Source organism: Pistacia vera, unplaced genomic scaffold, assembly GCF_008641045.1.
Source record: "Pistacia vera cultivar Batoury unplaced genomic scaffold, PisVer_v2 Contig271, whole genome shotgun sequence".
Taxonomy (NCBI): Eukaryota; Viridiplantae; Streptophyta; class Magnoliopsida; order Sapindales; family Anacardiaceae; genus Pistacia; species Pistacia vera.
The window spans coordinates 385,005-409,157 of NW_022196081.1; the positions used below are offsets into that span (position 1 = coordinate 385,005).

Genomic DNA, 24,153 nt, shown 5'->3' on the forward strand with positions numbered 1-24,153 from the left:
TTAATACTTAATTGTTTACTTACCACAGAAGTTATTTATTTAGTAATTCACCTTTATAACATTGACATCTTAGAAAATATATATATATATATAAAAAAAAAAAAAAAAAAAAAAAACCCAAACCATATATCATATAATAAAGGCTCATCATATGAGCGATTTAATAGATTAAATAACCCGGATAATAAGTTAATCCAATATAAAGTTAAAACTTATTAATTGGTTTGAAAGAAAAACTGATTGGTTGACTTGGTGATGTGGGGGTTTTTTTTTTACACCGCTGATGTCTAGTGCAAGAAAATCCACAGGTTGGGAATGAAACATTTACACCATTGTAATTCACGGAGTAAAAAAATAATAGTCATAAGGGTTAAATAAATAATGTATAATAAAAATACAAGTTTTTTAATTTCTCAAATGTTCTATCAATTGTCAAATTTCAATATTTTTAATCAGTTAATATATTTAATATTTCAATCATGTGACAAATATTAAATATCAACTTCTTTTTATTATACAATAAAAGATAAAATAAAAGTATATTAGTAATTATATCCCGAACAATATTATGCTTACAACTGAATCATACAATTAAATCATATAATCAGGCGAAAAATAAAAGATAAAGTTATCACTTTACATAAATTTTGTACAATTTCTGTCTGGTTGTATGATTCAATTGTAAGTAAAACATTATTGTTATACCTAAGATTCAAAGTGATTATTAACTTTTCATAAACTTCTGTCAATTACAAAGGTGTAATGTTCCATTCTGAAACTTATGGATCTGTTTTTCTTTCACTAAACCTCAGGTGTGTCAGGAAAATCCTGTTATAAACGTGACTTAATTTATGTGTAAAGATTAGTTTCCAGAATGTCCGCTTTGCTTTGCTGAAATTAGATAAAGGTTGGTCAATAAAGAGAGTTAAGAAAGCCATCGACTACCTGGCTTATTGACTTATCAAGTATGTCAGCTCTGCGTAATACAACACCTCACCTGCACTTCTATAAATACGCTCACTTACACACTCCCTTATATGCTGCATTTTCTTCTTTGTTATTTCTCACTTGACTTGAGTGCGACTACTCATTAATTTGCAGTTTAAATTTTTAAGAAAGAAGTAGATTCATATATAATTTCATGGGGGAAATATCAGAGCAGGTGAACCAGAAAAATGCACTTGGATGGGCAGCTAGTGACACTTCTGGTCTTCTCTCTCCCTTCACTTTCTCCAGAAGGTTCTCATTTCTCTATTTTCTCTTTACATTTGCATGTATATGTTTCTTTTCTTCCTTTATTTATTTCTATCACCATTTATAATACCATCTTATTTCTGCTTTTTTCAGCTAAAACAAAACACATTTTTAGAACTTAATTTCTTGGACAGTAATAGTATCAATGATTTCTTAGTATGGAGATAATTCTAGCTTGTCCTTGTCTCTTCTCTAGTTTTACTCTTCTCAATGGGCTTGCAAATTTACAGAAACAAGCCCAAGTAGGCTACAAACCTCGTACTTTGCATACTATTAGGCCTTTTTATGTAAATTTTAATAAAAAGTATGCTATAAACTATTCATTGACGCCTACTTTTAATTGAAACCATTAAACCAGTCTTCGCAAATTTTAATATCAATTATCAAATTAACAAATGGTATGATCTTAAGTTGTAATTTGTGCTGTGTATGGAGATTGATGGACGGTGGTTTTGTTATAATGTACAGGGCAACAGGAGAGAAGGACGTGACATTCAAAGTGATGTATTGTGGGATATGTCATTCAGATCTTCACATGCTTAAAAACGAATGGGGCGTTCCTACCTACGCTCTTGTTCCAGGGTATGTTTATTTCAGTGTATCATAATTTATATTTATTTATTTTGTGGACAAACTAAAATTAGGAAAAATAAATAACATCTCTGAATTCTATGAAATTGGCGATGCAGGCATGAGGTTGTGGGTGTAGTGACAGAGGTTGGGAGCAAGGTAGAAAAGTTCAAAGTTGGAGACAAAGTGGGGGTAGGGTGCATGGTGGGATCATGCTGCTCTTGTGACAACTGTGCCAACAATATTGAGAATTACTGCCGAAATTATATTCTCACCTATGGTGCCAAATTCTATGATGGAACAATCACATATGGAGGCTACTCTGATGTTATGGTTGTAGATGAGCACTTTGTCGTCCGAATTCCTGAAAAATTACCTCTCGATGCCACTGCCCCTCTCTTATGTGCTGGTATTACAGTTTACAGTCCTCTGAGATTCTATGGACTCGACAAACCTGGTATGCATGTGGGTGTGGTTGGCCTCGGAGGGCTAGGCCATGTAGCTGTCAAGTTCGCGAAGGCGATGGGGGTTAAGGTGACTGTGATCAGTACCTCTCCTAACAAGAAGAAGGAATCTATTGAACATCTTGGTGTTGACTCATTTTTGGTTAGCCGTGACCAAGATGAGATGCAGGTATAATATATGTTAGTTTGAATATGCTCCTTTGTTTGAAAACTTAAAGAGCAAGTACTGTTGTGTTTTTGATGTTTCTAATTCTGGTTTTTGTTGGTTGTTTAGGCTGCAATGGACACAATGGATGGTATTATCGATACAGTATCTGCGCCTCACCCTCTCCTGCCATTGATTGGACTATTGAAATCTAATGGAAAGCTTGTTCTTGTTGGTGCACCCGAGAAACCACTAGAACTTCCCGTTTTTCCTCTGCTCTTGGGTGAGCACAAGATTAGTTGCTACCAAATTGTTACGTTTGGATATAAAGATTAAAATATCTAATCTAACCCATAATCTTAGATAACAAATAATAAAATTTCTGTTAATGTTGAAGTTTAGCTAACAAATATTGTTGGAATTACAGGGAGGAAGATGGTCGGTGGTAGTAACACTGGGGGAATGAAAGAGACTCAAGTGATGCTTGATTTTGCAGCCAAACATAAAATAACTGCAGAGATTGAGCTTATTCCAATGGACTATGTAAACACTGCCATGGAACGACTTTTGAAGGCCGATGTCAGATACCGATTTGTCATTGATATTGCCAATACATTGAAATCCAGCTCTTAATCTTTCACATGCTTCATAAAATTGAAGCNTGGTGCACCCGAGAAACCACTAGAACTTCCCGTTTTTCCTCTGCTCTTGGGTGAGCACAAGATTAATTGCTACCAAATTGTTACGTTTGGATATAAAGATTAAAATATCTAATCTAACCCATAATCTTAGATAACAAATAGTAAAATTTCTGTTAATGTTGAAGTTTAGCTAACAAATATTGTTGGAATTGTAGGGAGGAAGATGGTGGGTGGTAGTAACTTTGGGGGAATGAAAGAGACTCAAGAGATGCTTGATTTTGCAGCCAAACATAACATAACTGCAGAGATTGAGCTTATTCCAATGGACTATGTGAACACTGCCATGGAACGACTTTTGAAGGCCGATGTCAGATACCGATTTGTCATTGATATTGCCAATACATTGAAATCCAGCTCTTAATCTTTCACATGCTTCATAAAATTGAAGCTACACCATACACACGAATTTTAGAGAATTGACAAGAGTTCTAGGATCATGCTGTCTTTTTTGTTAAGCTTATGATAAATATACTGTATTTTGTATTATTACCTGTAATAAATGATTGAATGAAGTTATTCGTTGATACAAGAATAAACCATTCAGATGGAATGTTATTTACTGTAATTATGTATTTTCGGCTCTATATCAGCAAATAGAACATGTCACAAGTTTATTAAAGTTTATACACCCCAAAGTTTATATATAAATAGGTCTTTGTTTGAAAAATAATCAAATTCTTATCACTTAGAAAATAATTAGCTCCAATTATTCATTGCTCAATTTAGACAACCAAACCCTATGATTAAGCCAACTTTATTAAACCATTAAAGCCCAAGATCAAACTTATTTATTACCAAGGAAATCCATTAAATTAGCAAGGCTGGCACTGGCTGCACAATCTAATGCCCTATTAATTTGACATTTTTATATCCGCTCCATGCATGATGTATACATTTTTGTCTCGTAATATTTATTTTTATCGCTTTGCCATTGAAAAATATGAAGACAAATAAACCCAGCTCATTAATCTATTCTAGTATAATATAATAGATACGGCCATATTATTCTGATTCATTTAAAATCGGGTTATATCCAACAGACTCAATATTATTGCAATATTTTTTCATATTTCTTATTACAACGAATGTATTTGCTACGAATTGTTATTGATGACGATAATCATGGAGTGATTGAGATCCAATGGAGATAATCATGGACTGATTGAGATCTAATGGAGATATTCATGGACTGATTGATATTTTCCCTTGAATGTCAAATATTCTGTTAGCATAATTTGTGTGATTAGACCTTTATGGCATGATTGTATTTCATTTCTTTACTGTTACAAATGTATATAAATTGAACATTGTATAGACACACAATATACAATTGAATACAGAAAACATTTCTACATCTCTTTCTCTCTCTCTTGGCATTCTCTGGCAGTTTATTTTTGCTTCTCTAGCCTTCTTCTTTGAACTCTAACATGGTATCAGAGCTTCCAAGTTGAATCAGCTTTTGCTCAACTAGCCGTTCTTTTATGTCCCTACAATTGAAACGGATACTCAGTTAGCACAATACTCAACTAGCCTCTCTTTTTGTCCTTACAATTCAAACAGATACTCAGTTAGCACAATTTTCATCTAACCTCTCTTTTTGTCCCTGCAATTCAAACAGATACTCAGTTAGATTTATCATAATTTCACATCTCCAGGTTTAGGACAGAGAGTAGCTATTTATATGGTTATATGCATGTTTAGAAAAATTCTATCAACAAGACAATAAAAGTCTAAGGAGACTGGGTTTTAAGTGGGACTGTCTGTGACCCCTCTAGTTTCTTGGGAAGTTTCTTGGTGCATATTGAATCATTTTTAGCACTTACTACTATCCTAGTAGCACTCATTATTAGTACAGAACAATACAATCAGCTACTCCAAATGTTGAATCGTATACCACAGGCAAATATGACATATTATGCAAGTACATCTTTTTGTCTAACTTTTATTAAAGATGATATATAGATAATTGGTTCAGGGGCTAGTGACCACATTATTTGCAGTCCAATTTTTTTTTTTTTTCCCATAGTCATATGCCCACTAAGTCATCTACCTCCGTATGCATGCCAAAAGAAATATTGCACCAGCCACCCACATAAGAGCTATCCACCTAACAAAAAACTTAGTGCTTAAAAATGTTCTGTTTGCTCTNAATATTTATTTTTATCGCTTTGCCATTGAAAAATATGAAGACAAATAAATCCGGCTCATTAATCTATTCTAGTATAATATAATACAGTAGCGGATCCATAAATTTTTATTAAGGTGGGCCAAAATAAAAACTAATTGCACATTAATGTTTTTGTTAGGGTGGGCCTAAATCTAGAAATTGTACATATTAGTTTTTAAAAAAAAAAAAATTTGAAGGTGAGCCATGGCCCACCCAAAACTAGGTTGGTTCCGCCCCTGATATAATAGATACGGTCATATTATTCTGGTTCATCTAAAATCGGGCTATGTCCAACATACTCAATATTATTGCAATATTTTTTCACATTTATCATACAACGAATGTATTTGCTATGAATTGTTATTGATGACGATAATCATGGAGTGATTGAGATCTAATGGAGATAATCATGGAGTGATTGGAGTGATTGATATTTTCTCTTGAATGTCAAATATTCTGTTAGCATAATTTGTGTGATTAGACCTTTATGGCATGATTGTATTTCATTTCTTTACTGTTGCAAATGTATATAAATTGAACATTGTATAGACACACAATATACAATTGAATACAGAAAACATTTCTGCATCTCTTTCTCTTTCTCTTGGCATTCTTCGGTAGTTTCTTTATGCATCTCTTGCCTTCTTCTTCAAACTCTGACATGGTATCAAAGCTTCCAAGTTGAACCAGCTTCCGCTCAGCTAGCCTCTCTTTTCTGTCCCTACAATTCAAACGGATACTTGGTTAGCACAATACTCAACTAGCCTCTCTTTTTGTCCCTGCAATTCAAACAGATACTCAGTTAGCACAATTCTCATCTAACCTTTCTTTTTGTCACTGCAATTCAAACAGATACTCAGTTAGATTTATCATAATTTTGCATCTCCAGGTTTAGGACAGTGAATAGCTATTTATATGGTTATATGCATGTCTAGAAAAATTCTATTAATAAGACGATAAAAGTCTAAGGAGACTAGGTTTTAAGTGGGACCATTTGTGACCCCTCCAGTTTCCTGGGAATTTTCTTGGTTCATATTGAATCATATTGTATCTTTATGGGATACGCTATGCTTCAGAAGGATTATTGACTATATGATCCAAATAAGAAAAGATTCTTTGTCTCTCAAGATGTTGTGTTTCATGAAAATTATTTTTCTTTTAAATAAAATGGTGTAAACTCCAGTTCATCCTCTTAGCCTCCTTGTCATAACCTGGATGATGATTTCGCATCTCTGCCCATACCTTGTTTTATCATGTTACCTACTACAGACACCGGTTCACCACCCCCAAATTCTGATCTACCTACAGATTCACTTCCAAAAGATTCTCCCACATTTGATGATATTCCACCAAGATCCCCTGTTTTGACTTCGAATCCAGTACCTCCATATTGGTCCTCTCAGGTCTCTCGACCTCCTATTTGGATAGTTGATTATGTGTGTTCAACCATCCCTGAGTCTTAGGTACTCTTTATCCCACCCCAAATTATGTTAGTTTTGAATGGTTCTCTCTTGCCTATCGGATTTGTGTTAGTCAAATATATGTCGACAAGGAACCTTCCTAGTACTTTGAAGCTAGTCAACACTCTCATTGGCGTCAGGCCATGGCAGACAAACTCAATGCTCTTGCTCAAAACCATACTTGAGACTTGGTACCTCATCCTGCACATCGCAAACCTATTGGCTGTAAATGGGTCTACAAAATCAAGTTTCGTGCTGATGGCTATCTTGAATGCTACAAAGCCTGGTTGGTGGTTGACGGTTTTACTCAATGAGAGGGTTTTGATTATTAGGAGAGCTTTTTCCCCTGTTGCCAACCACGTTAATGTCTGGGTGTTTCTTTCGATTGCTTTTATTCAAGTCTAGTCTTTACATTAAATGGATGTCCACAGTGCGTTTCTTCATGGGGATCTTCATGAGGGGATTTATATGGATCTCTCTTAGGGTATTCGCTACATGGGGAGAATAAAGTATGTCATCTGCGAAGATCTCTTTATGGTTTAAAATAAGTATCCTGACAGTGGAATGCTAAGTTCACTGAAGCACTCACAAGCATAGGTTTCATTCAGTCCAAGCATGAATATGCACCCTTCTCCTAGGATCAAGGCAAATCATTCATCACTCTCATTATTTATGTCGATGATATCTTGATCATAGGGAATGATGAAGTAGGAATTGGCAACTTAAGAGAGTATCTCAATACACATTTTTGTATCAAAGATTTTGGAGAACAAAAATACTTTTTAAGAATAAAAATTGCGAGATCTCCAACTAGTATATCTCTTAGCCAATGCAAATATATCTTAGAGCTCATATTAGACTTCAGATTATCAACCTGCAAACCGAGTGCTATCCTTGTCGAACAAAACACCAAACTCACTACCCTAGAATATGATTGTGGAATATCATCTCTAGATATTGATCCACCTCTTGAAAATCCATCACATTATCAAAGACTTATGGAACGTTTGATTTATCTCACGAAGACACAACCATATATCAGTTATGTTTTTCACATTCTTAGTCAATTCATGCTATTAGGAATTGATCTACCTAACGCAGTGGAAAAACAAAAAATAAAGGATAAATCGATTCCTTTAAAGCCCAAAATCCAGGAACAGATTATATAGTTGACACGTTAAATCAAAATTCAGTAGAAAATATAAACAATCCATTCAAGGATTAGAGATCTTACGCACGTTTGGAGGCTCCTTCAAATGTCTCTGAATCTACTTTGCTGTCGATTCAACGTAGAACCGAACGAATGGTGATCCACACGAAGACAATCCGAAGAACCAAAGAGGGATTTGTTAGATCCCCTATTGGCTTCAAGAATCAACTTGAATCAAAGAAAAATCTTTGATTCAAGCACTAAGGGAAAACGTGAGAGAGAAGGAGAGAAAGGGTTGCCTTTTTCTCTTTAATGAATTAAAAATAAATTCACTTCTTTCCTTCAATACACATGCACTTATATAGTGCATGTGTCAAAACCCTAATCTTCAAGGAATAGGATTGGGCTCCAACCCAAATTAATCCATGTATCCAAACACTCTTCTTTTGGTATTTTCTTTTAATTAATTATTATAATTAAAATCAATTAATACATTTATAAAATGTATTAACATTCAATTAATAATAATTCATTTAAACATATGCGTACATATATTTAAATATAATCTCACTGATTTGATTTAACATTAAATCTAGGCAATAACCTCAGCACATCTAATTGCACTGTGAGATTACCAAAATACATTTTTGTCCTAAAAGATGAAAATACCCCTTGCACAAACTGATTCTTAAATTATCTTCTAAGTGTGTGACCCATAGTCTCCTCATCATACTAGCAATAAGTAGTATCATGATTAACACCAATTAATCGTCTCACTACACACATACCAAGATTGGCCTCTAGCAAGGCATCATGGCCACTTAATAAATTTGAATTCAGCGAAATAGCTACCTGTCAATAATATGGTTACTGTTCAATTAAATCCTTTCATCATTTGTTATCTCATCAAGACCGAGACATAGAAATAGTGTCAACCTCAGTTACTCTCGATATGTTTGTATTCAGTTACTAGACCAATGACCAGAATAATAAATTGGATTGAGCAACAACTCAATCCCACTGTGGCCACAGCTTTACTATCATTGCCATTTATTAAATTGCGCAGTGAGGTAACTTCTCCCGTACCTAGAAGTGATGAATCCTCTGTCGATTCACCATATTCTTGATACACTCCTCGATGCAGCCAATCACTACCGTATTGACAGCTTTGAATAGAACTGTGTTGGGCTAGTATCAAACTACACCAATCGGTGCACAAGGCGCTCTGGTGATCTCAAGTCTAAGGATCACATGCACCACCATTCATTAGAGGATTTGTTCCATAGACATTGGTGTTACCATCTATATGGAATCCTCTAGTGGGTCAATCCAGTGAACTTGACTACAGAAAGCACCTATGTGTTGCACCAAGTTTTCAGCAAACAACCTTAACAAGTGAGATTAGTCACTACCTTTCGACAGGGACGTTCAACAATATGATAGCCTTACCGTATTATTTGTGCCCTTGATCAGAATAATACTAGGGCTATAGACATTTCTAGAATGGCCATCATATATGATCATAGGCTTCTCACTATCAAGATTTGAACCATTTGATACCCTCGTCATGGTTCTACCATTCTAAAGATATATATTAATACATAGAAATATGATTTACACAATATAGAATAAAATGCTTTTTATTGATCAATGAACATTACTACAAAGAGTCAATTCTACAATAATTGATTCTAGGGCACCTACTCTAAAAATCTCTCACTTGCACCATAGCCTATCATTCATGTATTTAATACCAAATGACCTCAAGTGTTGTTCATGCTTCTGCTGCGAAAGAGGCTTTATCAGTGGATCTGTGAGATTGTCATCAGTATGCAATTTACTGATCTGCACATATTTCATCTCAACCATTTCTCTGATGAGATGGAATAGTCTGAGTATGTGTTTGGACTTCTCGTGAGACGGTTAGAGTCATGAAAGTGACTTTATTTTGGTGATAAAAAGACCCTATGTGTGATTAAAATGAAATCATATTGAGATAATTAAAGAATTTATGAATTTATTCACAAAAATCGCTTCCTAATATTTTTCTTATGAATTTAACATGTTTGGAATGATTTTGGAAAGGGTATGAGTTGATATTAGGCTGTGGTTTATGGATTAGGAGTGATTTTGTCTCATTTATGATGTTTAGGGGGTAAAGTGTCATATTTATAAGGGTTTATTTTATCACTTTTCAATCATGCAGGGACCAAAGTGATATTTTCCACTTTGTGTATAAAAAGAACACGAAGGGTCGTAAATCTGTAGCGCCAATCACCCATCCACAGTTTTTTTGGCGACTCTCCATCTCCCATTTCCGATGACCTCCGAAACCTTTCGTCTTCCCCGTGCACCGATCATCATTGTCCCGTAGCACCATCGTGAGACGCGTTTCGCCGCTGCGACCTTTCACATTCCAGCCGTGATTTCGCCATTTTCTGGCAAACTCCGACGAAGTTGCACTTCCCTGGTGGTCGATCTAGCTTCCCCAAGGCCAGATCTATCCATTCCAAGCTTCAGCTGCTGCCAAAATCGTCGGAATCCGTCATCCCGCCGTCGCGACGTTTCACCTTCCAGCCGCGATCTCTCCCATTTTTGGCGACCTTTCATCTCGCCAAGACCTGATCTAAACTCCCCATCACCAGAGCTTTCCATTGGTACTTTTGGATCTCATTTCCGCCAACATTTGCCGGAAAACCTATAGAAAAACTAACGTATTTCGGCTAGTGCGACTATTCGTATTCTGGGCTATCCGTTGGTTGTTTTCGCTCCTTCTTCGCATCATATCACTGTCGGTTACTTCCTCTCCACCATGATCAGCTTCGTTTCCACCGCTTCAGCCTCCATCGACACCACCATGAGCGGCTGAGTTCCCGGTTGTCTGTTACGGCGTAGGCGAGATCGAGATTGACTCCACTACTCTCCTCATCAGCTCTCGACTAGTTGGATGAGCCCAATTGTATGACATTTGGTAGTATTGTGTTCCGAATTATATTTGTTTTCATTTTATGTTTGATTTCGATACTTTAATATGGTTTGAGCATAGTTTGTGATGAATATAGTTGTCCATTGTGATTAAATGTTTTCATAAAACTTACTGAATGATAGACGTTGGTTTGAGATAATTAAATGATGAATATTGCTTTTCATTACTCCGCATCGATTGTAATTGAGTTGTGTTCGGATTTAATTTCATTTCTATTGTTGTTACGTTTGTTGTGAAGTTGGTTGATTGGAAGATACGTGTTGACAAATTGTATTTGTTAATCGCGTATCAACCAGTGGTATTGTCTTGTAGCGTTTATCGACATTCAATGATAGTCTTTAACCAATCAAACTTAAGTGATCGGGTGAGACATGATAGATTATACTTAGAGTGTCGGAAACCCATTTCTTTGATTTACCTTGCCTTGTAGGTTTAGGGGATCATAGAGGGTGGAGGAGAATTGTGTGAGTTGGTCTCGTGTCGAACCAAAACCATAGCGACAACGTTTTTATTATAAAGTCTTCATTAATTTTAATTTCACGCTTTTATTATTTGCATTTAGTTTGTTTGCTTTAATTAATCAAATTGCCAATTTCATTTCTGCTACTCAAATATACATTAGGTTGTTAGTCTTGCTCTCTGTGGATTCGACCCTGCTTACCGCTAACTACGGTATTTAGGTTTAATTTTGTGACTGTGACGACTGGTTCGACAAAATTTTGGTGCCGTTGCTGGGGAGCAATGTGCTTTTGACTTTGTGTGTTTGGGTAGTCATTAGTTTTTATTCTAGGTTTAGTTTAGTTGTTGTTTTTGTTTGTGTTATTTTCTTTATAGTGATTATTTGTTTGGGTGAATTGTTTAATTTTTGTGTTCCATTTAGTTTGTCTCTTTGCATTTTTGGTTAATTATTTTTTTTTTAGGTTGTTGGCATAATTTCATTTTTACTTCGTTTTATTTCATTTTAATTTTATTTTCATTGGAATAGTTTCATTTGTGTTTGTTTTTGTTTTGCAGGAAAATTACAATTGGGAAAACGCTGCAGTGTGTCGTGAGCATTGAAGATCTAGCACGACCCGATTGTGAAATTCTCTTAACCTTTTTTTTTTTTTTAGTCATTTTGATTAATTAGTAATAGATTTTGCCTTATTTTGCATAATTTGTTTTTATTCCTAGGATTTAATTTTTGTTCTTAGTATTAATTTCTTTTAGGTTGCATTGATAACTTTAGTTTTGATTAAGCGTATTTGTTGTGGTGTGAAATTTGTTGGGTATAGTTTTATTAGATTTAGATGGTTTTAGTTTTGTTTCGTGTGCTTATTAAAATTTGTTTCTTAGGATTTGCATTTAGCTAATTTTCTTTGAGATGTTGTTGCGTTGCTTGTTGAACCTTTTGTGTGTTGATGATGCAAACTAGAAGTGTTAGAGTAGATGCCCTAGAGCAATCAATTATTGTAGAATTGACTCTTTGTAATAATGTTCATATCAATAAAAGCATTTTATTCTATATCCGGTAAATCATATTATTGAATTATAATGTCCTTAGAATGGTAGAAACTGACGAGGGACAAGTGTTTCAAATCTTGATAGTGAAACCCTATAGCACATATGGTGGCATTTTAGAAACGTCCGTAGCCCCAGTATATTCTGAAGTAAGGGCACAGTAATATGGTAAGGCTATCATAGTGTTGAACGACCCTGTCGAAAGGAGTGACTGATCTCAGTCGTTTGGTGAAACCTGGTGAACACATGGGTGTTTGCTTGCGTTTAGAGCAAGTTCACTGACTGACCACAGAGGATTCCATATGGATGGTAACCCAGTGTCTATGGAAACAAATCCTCTAACGAATGGTGGTGCATGTGATCTTAGACTTGAGATCACCGAGAGCACCTTGTACGATTGGTGAGTTTGACACTAGCCTAACGCAGTTCTTCAGAGCTGTCAATACGGTGTGATTGGCTGCATCAGGAGTGTATCAAGACTATGGTGGATGACAGAGGATTCATCACTCCGGTATGGGAGAAGTTATCTCACGGCAATTCAGTAATGGCATGACACTAAAACTTTGGCACAGTGGATTGATTGTTGCTTATCCATTATAGGTCATTGGTCCAGAATAAGAATACATACATATCGAGAGTAACGAGGTTGACACTATTTATGCCTTGTCCGTCGAGATAACGAATGATGAAGGATGATTGTACGGTAACCATATCTTGACAGGTGCTTTCACTGAATCCAATCTATCGGGTGGCCAGATGAGTTGCTAGGGGCCAATTTGGTTGTGTGTTAGTGAGACGATTAATTGGTTTAATCGATACTACATACTACCGGTATGATAGGAGTAGGGTCACACACATAGAAGATAATTTAAGACCAAGAAGAAGGGCATTTTCTCTTTTTAGGTGAAAGGGTATTTTGGTAATCCCAGTGCAATTAATTTGCTGAGGTTGTAGCATTTATTAATTGTTTGAAAAATTAAATAAGTGAAATTTACGTTAATATATGTTGCATATATAAATAATTATCTTATTGTTAAATGTTAATATATTAATATATATTAATTGATTTTAATTGAAATAATATAATTAAATAAAATATCTAAATGGGAGTGTTTGCAAATGGGGTGTTGGGTTGGAGCCAAGCATTCCATATGGAATAGGGCAACTTAAATTGGACATAAAAGAAAAGTGTAGATTGAATAAGTGTGTTATTTTATTATTTCATTCTTCATTTGAAAAAGAGAGAAAACCTCCAGCCTCAAAACTCTCCCGCCACTTTTACTTCCATTGAAAACAAAAATACTTTTTGTTTTCCTTCTTGATTTCTTAAGGCCAAGGAGGATCTAGCAAATCCTTCCTTGGTTCTTGTTGATTGTCTTCGTGTGGACCTCTACGGTTCGATCTATACTTGGATCGATAGCAAACACGTTCAGAGACAATATTGGTGGAGCCTCCAAACGTGGGTATAGTTTCTTAAACCTTGAACCGATTTTTGCAGATTTGATTTTTTAATAACTGTGATTTTGTACCCGGATCTAGTTCTAAGGAACGATCCATAGAGTTTATGTTTTTGTTTTGTTTTCGCTGCGTAACTGGGTCGTTTACTAACAAGAAGGTCTTGTAACGAAGAGTTATTACCTTTTGAGTTTTGAAATTAAACGCACTTGTAAGAGGAATAGAAAAACAAGCACGTAGGATGGCTGGCCAGGATAAACCCGCACATGGGCCCCTTAGCCAACATTTCGCACCCACCACCTACACTTCAGCCTCATGTATCCGTATCCCCAATGTCCAGACACAACACTATGAGATCAAAACTAGTGTCATCCAATTGCTGCCAATTTATTATGGGAATTAAATGAGGAGCCATACAAACACTTAGATGAATTTTTAGAGGCTTGCTCCACAGTTACACTTCAAAATGTGAATGAAGATGTTGTGCGCTTAATTTTATTCCATTCTCACTTAAGGATCGAGCCAAACAGTGGCCAATCGTTGGCAACAGGTCATTATCTCTTGGCCCAAATGCAATAAGGATTCATAAAAAAGTATTATCCCATTGGTAAAACCAATAGCATAAGACAAGCCATAGTTTCCCTCAACTAGATGGGCGAGAAATTTTATGGAGCTAGGAACGTTTGAAGGAAATGCTTTGGAAAGTGTCCACATCATGCAGTCCCTAGGTGGCAATTAGTTTGTAGTTTTTATGACAGACTGATCGAGAGGCATAGGATATGGTAGATGCCTCTTGTGGAGTAACATTTATGCACAAGAACGAGAGAGTTATGGCAACTCTTCGAGACCTTAAGTGAAAATTCAATTCCCAAAATTTATGCGTTCTAGAATGCCTATCTTAGGGCAACCATCTAGGAAGGGGTGGTGTGTATGAGGTGTCACGATTAGATGACAATAGTTTCCAAGTTAGAGGTGTTGGCCCATCGGTTTGACAAGTTTGCATGGTATACAAGGGCAACCCTCTACACAACCATCTATAATAGGGCGAACCAGGATGTTTTGCCATGACTCCATCTTGACCATCCAATTGAGGAACCGCCCCTGACCCTTTTGAGGAGCAAGTGCAGGTTACACAAGGCTTCAGAGACGGAGGACCTGTACTTAAACACGTACAATCCTAGGTGGCGTAACCACCCTAATTTTTCATGGAAGCCACAACCACCTCAGAATGTCCCCAATAATATGTCATACAGGAAAATCCTTCCAATCAGCAAGACAATTATAGGGAGCAACCTTCAATCCAACCTAGGATCCCACCTCCCGTTCAACAGCCACCTGTGCCTAGTTCACTAGAATCAATGATGGCTCAAATGCTCCAAACCATGCAGGAACAAAAAGCCGACATGAATGCTAGGTTCCAAGATTTAGAGTAGAATACCCAACTTCTACACTCCCATTCAAACCATTAGTAAGCTAGAGACCCAGATTGGTAAATAGTCGAAGTAGTCAATAGGAAGGAACAAGGCCAATTGCCTAGTCAAGTCATAGGTAACCCAAGTGGTTCTTCTCAACAGAGAGGGTTTTTCCGAACAAGCTAAGGCCGTGATGACCTCTTCGGAGCGCGGAGAGAGCTAATTAGGCCTAGTGGGAAGTAAAAGTCCAGGTAGAGAAGAGGAAAGTCTAGGTAGGGACAAGCCAAGAGAGTGAGAGTGAGCCACTGTAGAGTCAAGTGTTCAAAGACGGAAAGGAAAAGTTGGGAGAATGAACCATCCCTGACATCGTACCATACCGAGAGCACCATTTCCTCAGTGCTTAGAGCCCCAAATGTTCCCACTACTAGGAAAAGCGCTAGAAAGAGGAATGGAAATGATTGAGTTGTTTAAGCAGGTGCAGATTAACATTCCACTCTTAGATGCCATTAAGCAAGTACCTTCTTATACCCAATTCCTCAAAGGACTTGTGCCACGCAAAAGAGGCGAATGAAATCTCACAACCCAAGAGTACATTTACCAGAAAATGAAGTGTGTTGATTGTCTCAAACCACCTTCCCTGAGTTAAAGGATTGACAGCTCCTATTATTTCTTGTGTGATAGATAATGTCACGATTGATAAGCCTCTTAGATTAGGCGGGGGCGAGCGTGAATGTATTACCACTTATGATGAATAATAGTTTAACTTAGGTGAACTCAAGTCTATTGAATCAATCCAATTTACCGCTGACGATCGGTCAAAATGCCTAGGGGCTAATTGAGGACATGTTAGTTAAGGTTGAGGAACTATATTTTTGCTGGATTTTCTTGTCTTAGACAGGGAGTATATGAGCAGTGAAAGGATGCCACCAATTATTTAGAAGACTTTGTAGTAACAGGCAAAATGGCTTGCATAATGTAGATAGGAGAGTGGAGTGTCTTTGGGAATAGGAAACTGAGATTATGTGTTTAATGCTGGTTTAGGACCATGCGTGGAGGACAATAAACGAGTGTTTCATGGTTGATGCTATTGACAGTTAGTGGAGCTCATGCCCCATAGATGTTGATGTGATTATGCAATTTCACTCTTATGAATCTATTTGTTGAGGAGATAGTAGCTTGAGTGTCATGTCTGAGATTCGCGAGGTTATAGTATATGGCTAGGTCGCCCACTCAAGAGCGTCGACTGGGAACATCAAGTATGAACCTTACCACCTTTGTCTAAACAACACAACCAAGGTCAATTGAGTCTCTACCAGTCTTAGAGTTGAAGGCCTTGCTAATACTCTAAAGTATGTGTTCCTAGGACCCAACAAGACCTTACTGTGATCATTGCGCAACTTAAATAGTGAGCAAGAGGAGATATTAGTGCAATCTTGACAGCACATAAGGAAGCAATCGGTTGGTCGGTAGCCGATTGCGAGGGATTAGCCCTCTTTGTGCATGCATCGTATATTTTGTGAAAAGAATGCTAAACCGTGGCATAGCTCAAAGAAGGTTAAAACCCGAACATGAAGGAGGTGGTGAAGAAAGAGTGATCAAATGGCTTGATGTGGGTATCATCTACCTATATACGAAACACAATGGGTGAGTCCAACCCATGTTGTACTAGAAGAATGGTCTTACCATTGTTGAAATGAAAAAGGTGAGCGAATTCCTACCCGTATCCCACAGGATGGAGAGTTTGCATTGACTATAGGAAGCTCAACCTAGCTACTAGGAAGCATTATTTCCCGCTCCCATTATTGACCAAACTAGAAAAACTTATAGGGCAGGCTTCTATGTTTTCTAGATGGCTATTCTGGATATAACCAAGTACTAGTTGCCCCCGAAGACCAGGAAAGACACGTCCATATACGTTTGGTATGTTTGCCTTTCGTCGCATGCCTTTGGTTATGCAATGCACCAGCAACGTTTCAAAGGTGCATGTTATCGATATTTTCTGACATGGGGGTCATTCTTGAAGTCTATGGATGATTTTTGTTGTGTTGATACTCTTTTGATGATTGTCTCGAAAAACTTGAGTTGTGTTGAAACGATGTAAAGAGACAAATCTTGTTCTTAGTTTGGAAAAGAGCCATTTCATGGTTCAAGAGGGAATTATCTTAGGTCATGTAGTTTCCAAGAAGGGCGATAGCAATGGATAAGGCAAAGGTGGGGTTGATTTCTCAACGGCCCCGCCTTCGTTGGTCAAACAAATTAGATCTTTCCTAGGCCATTCAGGATTTTTAAGCGTTTCATCCAAAATTTTTAGCAAGATCTCTAACCTTTATGTGATTTGCTTGCTAAAGTGGCCATTTGTTTTGATGGACTCTGTGTATGATTGCCTTTACCCATTTTGAAGAAGTGTTGACCACAGCACCCATCATGCAACTCTTGATTGGAACCTACCTTTTGAATGATGTGTATCTATTATGCAAGCAAGACCCTCTCACGATGCTCAATGTAATTACCATTACCAGAAAGAGTTGCTTGCAGTAGTTGTTCTCCCTGATAAGTTATAGGTCTTATCTTCTGGTTCTAGGATTGGGGTCTTTACAGACCACGTGTTAGTATAGGTATTGTGTTAGTACAGAAAGACACTAAAACCTAGACTAATTCGATGGATTTTGTTGTTGCAAGAGTTTGATCTAGAAATCAAAGATAAAAAGGGTAATGATATGTGGTCGCCGACCACTTATCTAGAATCTTTACAAAGTGGTCCCTGGTCAATGTTTGAATGACTTTTCTTGGAGAGCAAACTATTTGCAATATCCCAATACAAAGCACCTTGGTATGCCCATATAGTCATTTCCTAGTCGTAGGCCAATTACCATTGGGTGGACCAAAACTTAGAAAGATCACTTTTCTTTGCACATTTAAGCATTATTTTGGAAGACCCGGACCTTTCAGAGTGTGTGTGGTAGGGTAGATTGTTAGGAGATGTGTTCCGACCAGAGTTAGTAGTGTGTACTTTCATTTTGTCATTCTTATGCTTGTGGTGTCATTATAGTGGCAGAGGATCGCTTTAAGGGTCTCCAATGTGGTTTTTATTGGCCCACTCGTTCGTGATGCATTCTTTTATTGTCGTGCTTGTACTTCATGTCAAAAAGTAGGGAATATTGGTAGACGAGATATGATGCCCCTGACATCCTATTTGATTCTGAGAAGTTTGATATGGGGTATTGGATTTCATGGGTTCCATTTCCCTCTTTGTTTGGACTGAATACTTTCGTTTGATTATGGTATGTTAACGGGAGGAAAATTTCACCAATAGGCACTTTGGCTCACAGTGAAAGGAAGTACTCAATCACCAGGTGGCGACCGTGCTTCCAGGAGGCCTTATCACCTCAACTAGGTTAACAGTGGAATGTTGTTTAGATGGAGGGAAAATTAAGATGATTTAGAGAAAATGGTACGGCCCAACCATAGGATTGGGTCAGGCATCTGAATGATGCACTTTGAGTCTATCGAACCGCATATCGTACCCCTATTGGCATGTCCCCTTTTCGGTTAGTTTTTGGGAAAGCATCCATTTACCTGTAGAACTTGAACATAGAGCATATTGGGCCATAAAGAAATCAATTTGATATGACCACGGCCGGTGACAATAGGAAACTCCAATTTTCGACGTTGTTGACAAGACATGAAGCTTATGAAAACTCTCGCATCTCTAAGAGAGACTAGAAGCTGTTCACAATAACACATATTAGGAAGTTACTTCTCTCCTATCAAAAAAGGGTGTGCCCTTTACTCCTAATCTTCGCCTCTTGTCAGCGGGAAGCTTCTCACGAGGGGATTAGCCCGTTTTTTCTTATTGTTCCTCACGGAGCGTTCAATCCAACCCAAAGGGGACACGTTTTTAGATGTGAATGGCCAAAGAACTTAAACCTTATGTCATGGCATTAATGTGATGGGAGGGTGATGAAGTTGTGCGTCTTAGAACCACATTAGCACTGTCAGTGTACGATTATGGCTGAAGACTTTAAACTGACGCTTGTGGGAGGCAACCACCTTTGTAAATATTTTTAACTGCTTTATCGTTTTGTTGTTTTTTGTCTTTGCAGGGATGTATGTTTGGAAACTCATTACCTAGTCCCAAGGCTACCTGCTAGCATTGCTCCACAAACTCCGTTGGTGACACCCCACATTGTTCCTTAGTGTATCTCTCCACTTTATAGTTTGATTGTTAGATTCCTTGTTTCTTAAATAGTGTGGAGTTTAAATTTATTGATCATCATGCCATTTGAGATTCATTGATGCAAAGTTGTGGAGATGTGTGTAGTTGTGGTCCTGAGGCAATGCATTTTAAGTTGGGGGTGTTTGATTGTTTTATTCTTTGTGAAGTGTTGTGAGTGATGCTTTGTGGAGATTGTGTGTTGAATGGATGTTCTTAAAGTTTGTGGCATATGATGTGTTTTTTTGGAAAATATGTGAATCTTCTCTTGTAAGTCCAAACGTGGTTTAAAGTGAACTAAAGTGATTACTTTTACAAAATTTCATGAATCATGCATAAATCACATTTTAGAAGCAATGAGGTGCATAGTTGAAGATGTTTTGTGAGGTTTTTCAATGGTTTTGTTACAACATGGTGTTTAAACATTGAACTATGGTTTGTTTTGTGCTAGGTTGCTCATAATGTGGTTACCCTTTGTGTAATTCATGTGTTTTAAGTGTGTATTGAAGGTCCCAATACTTACATGCACATGGACAAAGTGACAATTTATTATCTTGCGTGTGTTAAAAGTGCTTAAATGTTTGCTTGAGGATTTGTTTGATTTATAGCCTAGTTGACTGAGTGGTACGCACCGAGGGATTCACACCAATCCCCTAAAGTATCTAGCTGGGACGTGTGGCCTAAAGCTCGTTACAGCGGTCCTCTAGAAAGCTTAAAGTCATTCATAGCATCATGAGCTTTATAAAAAAGAAATAAAAAAAAATAGTAATAACTCTTGACTTGTAGCCAGTTAGTATTGGGTGAGTTAAGTTCGAGGAGTGGTTCTAGCTAGTCCCTAGAGCCATCTAGTTTGGAATCTTTGACCTAAACCGTTACCCGGACCCTTCTAGAAAGCTTAAGAAGTTTAAAGACAGAAAAAAAAAAAAAGTAATGAATGGAAAAGAAAAATTTATGTCAAACCTTGTGGGGAAAAATGAGCATTATGTTGCATGTACATAAGTTAGGGAGTTTTGCTGACATTTTAAAACATTGTGATATGAAATGAATGTGTTGTTCAGAAGCGTGAATGGAGAAGGCAATCTTGACACGAAACTTTAAGTTCTTTTATTAGGATTATTTGTTTGCTTGTTAGTTCACATTCTTACATTTACATTTGATGAATGTCTGCTGGTTTTGATGAATAGGTGTTGTGTAGGTTTTGTGAGAAATGTTGAAAGGAGTTCTTTTAACTGTATCGAGGACGAGACAAAGAGAAGATGGGGGTTGTTTAAAGTTAATGAGAAAGTAACCTCTATTTGGTGATAAAAAGACCCTATGTGTGATTAAAATGAAATCATATTGAGATATAAAGAAATTTATGAATTTATTCACAAAAAATCGCTTCCTAATATTCTTATGAATTTAACATGTTTGGAATGATTTTGGAAAGGTATGAGTTGATATTAGGTGTGGTTTATGGAGTAGGGTGATTTTGTCTCATTTATGATGTTTGGGGGTAATATATATTTATAAGTTGTTTGTCACTTTCATCATGCAGGGACCAAAGTGATATTTTCCACTTTGTGTATAAAAAGAACACGAAGGGTCGCAAATCTGGCAACGTGATCACCCATCCCACAGTTTTTTTCGCGACTCTCCATCTCCCATTTTCCGAAAACCTTTGTCTTCCCCATGCACCGATCATCATTGTCCATAGCACCATCGTGAGACGCGTTTCGCCGTTGCGACCTTTCGCATTCCATCACAGTGATTTCACCATTTTCGCAAAATCCGCGACGTTGCACTTCCCCAGGTGCCAATCTAGCTTCCCCAAGCGATCTATCCATTCCAAGCTTCAGCTGCGCCAAAACCGTCGGAATCTCGCTCGTGCGACGTTTCACCTTCCACCGCGATCTCTCCATTTTTGCGACACTTTCATCTCCTCAGACCTATCTACTCCATCACAAGAGCTTTCCATTGGTACTTCGATCTTATTTCCGCCACCATTTGCCGAAACCGCCTAGAAAAACTAACGTATTCGCGAGTGCGACTATTCGTATTCCGGCTATCCGTTGGATTTTCGCTCCTTTCTTAGCCATCATCGCTTGTTACTTCCTTCCCCCATGATCAGCTTCGTTCCACCGCGTTCAGCCTCCATCGACACCACCATGAGCGGCTGAGTTCCCGTTGTCTGTTACGGCGTAGGCGAGATCGAGATTGACTCCACTACTCTCCTCATCAGCTCTCGACTAGTTGGATGAGCCCAATTGTATGACATTGGTAGTATTGTGTTCCGAATTATATTTGTTTTCATTTAATTGTTTATTTCGAACTTTATATGGTTGAGCATAGTTTGTGATGAATATAGTTGTCCATTGTGATTAAATGTTTTTATAAAACTTACTGAATGTAGACGTTGGTTTGAGATAATTAAATGAATGAATGTTCGTCATTACTTCGCATCGATTGTAATTGAGTTGTGTTGATTTAATTTCATTTCTACTGTTGTTACGTTTATTGTGAAGTTGGTTGATTGGAAGATCGTGTTGACAAATTGTATTTGTTAATCACGTACCAACAGTGGTATTGTCTTGTAGCGTTTATCGGCATTCAATGATAGCTTTAACCAATCGAACTTAAGTGATCGGGTGAGACATGATAGTTATACCTAGAGTGCCGGAAAGCATTTCTTTGATTTACCTTGCTTGTAGGTTTAGCGATCATAGAGGGTGGAGGAGAATATGTGAGTTGGTCTAGTGTCGAACCAAAACCGTAGCGCAACGTTTTTATTATAAGTCTTCATATTTTAATTTCACCGCTTTATTATTTGCATTTAGTTTGTTTGTTAATTAATCAAATTGCCAATTTCATTTCTGCGACTCAATATACATAGTGTTGTTAGTCTTGCTTTCTATGGATTCGACCCGTTACCGCTACACTACGGTATTAGGGTAATTTTGTGACTGTGACGATGGTTCAATAGAGACTGTGGCTCCTTTGCTTGAGCTCTTGCTCCCATTATTGTAACATAGACGTTATTGGTATCAACAATCGTGGAAACCACCACGCGTTCGGTGAGAACTTATTAATCATAGACTGCCTCCTTGGCCGCATCGGATGAAGCAATATACTCAATCTCCAATTGTAGAGTTCCGTATAGGGCTTTGCTGGAGCTCTTCCAACTCATTGCACCCCCATTGAGACAAAATACAAACCCGGATTGCGAACGATAATCATCCTTATCCGTTTGAAAACTAGCATCACCATATCCTTGTACAGTGAACTCATCTCCCCCTCCATAAACCAATAACATATCCTTAGTCCTCTTCAGGTACTTAAGAATGTTCTTGACTGCCATCCAATGACGCTCACTTGGATCCGATTAATATCTACTACAAGTGTTTAATGCACATGAGACATTAATTCAAGTATACAACATGGCATAGATGATGGATCCAATTGCTGATGCATATGGGATCCTCTTCATCCTATCTCTCTCATCTTCTGTTTTAGGACACATATCTTTAGAGAGATAGACACCATGTGAACTTGGAAGAAATCCCTTCTTGGATTCTTCCATACTGAATCTCTTCAGTGCCTTGTCAATGTATACACTCTGACTTAGGCCAAGTAACCTGCGCAATCTATCACAATAGATCTTTATTCCGAGGATGTAGTTTGCTTCTCCGAAGTCCTTCATGGAGAAGCACTTGGATAACCAAGTCTTTACTGACTGCAAGTTTGGTATATTATTCCCGATCAGAAGTATGTCATTGACATACGACATTAGGAATGCCATTGCGCTCCCACTCACTTTCTTGTAAATACAAGGCCTATCTTCGTTCTTGATAAAATCGAATTCTTTTACGACTTTATGGAAACGAATGTTCCAACTCCTTAAAGCTTGCTTGAGTCCATAAGTGGACCTCTGCAACTTGCATACCTTATCAGCTTGCCCATCAAGAACGAAACCATCGGATTGTGTCATGTACACATTATCTTCAAGGTTACGATTTAGGAAAGTCGTTTTGACAACCATTTGCCAAATATCATAGTCATGATATGCAGCAATCGCAAATATAATCCAGATGGATTTAATCATGGCTATCGGCGAAAAGGTTTCTTCATAGTCAATACCATGAATTTTTCTGAAACCTTTGGCAACCAGTCGTGCCTTATATGTATGCATCTTGTCATCCATGTCAGTCTTCTTCTTGAAGACCCATTTACACCCTATGGGTTTTGCCCCTTTAGGTGGATCCACCAGAGACCACACTTGGTTCTGGTAAATGAAGTCTATCTCAGATTTCATGGCTTCAAGCTATTTAACAGAATCTAGATCCGATATAGCATCTTCGTAGGTTCTGGGTTCATTGTCTTGGTAGACCAGTACATCACCATATTGACTCACGCAATAACCATATCTCTCGAGCTCATGACGTACTCTCCTAGACCTACGTAGCTCTTGTGTTACCTAAGGTGGTTCACTTTGATCCATAAATTGTGGAGTAACCTCCTCATGATGTTCAACCACTTCTTGTGGCACATCTTCCCGTCCTTTGTCTAATGTATTTTGTAGTTCTAGAACTTCATCGAGTTCTACTTTTCTCTCACTAGAACTTCTTAGAAAAAATTCCTTCTCTAAGAAGACACCAGTACGAACGACAAAAATTCTATGCTCTTCTGGATGGTAGAAA

The 24,153-nt window shown here is 37.5% G+C and overlaps 1 protein-coding gene across 2 annotated transcripts; it reads left to right on the top strand.

The window, feature by feature from the left end:
• Nucleotides 1–1,069: 1,069 nt before the first annotated feature.
• On the top strand, nucleotides 1,070–3,641 carry LOC116133638 (probable mannitol dehydrogenase). Of its 2 annotated transcripts, none has more exons than XM_031419322.1 (5): nucleotides 1,070–1,239; nucleotides 1,723–1,836; nucleotides 1,944–2,457; nucleotides 2,563–2,726; nucleotides 3,276–3,641. In XM_031419322.1, exons 1-5 carry the CDS (start codon nucleotides 1,142–1,144, stop codon nucleotides 3,493–3,495), a joined length of 1,110 nt encoding a protein of 369 aa, XP_031275182.1. In that variant the 5' UTR covers nucleotides 1,070–1,141; the 3' UTR covers nucleotides 3,496–3,641. The 2 variants fall into 2 exon arrangements, with proteins under 2 accessions (XP_031275182.1, XP_031275183.1); XM_031419323.1 differs by having other exon boundaries at nucleotides 2,563–2,716; nucleotides 3,290–3,641.
• Nucleotides 3,642–24,153: the final 20,512 nt, after the last annotated feature.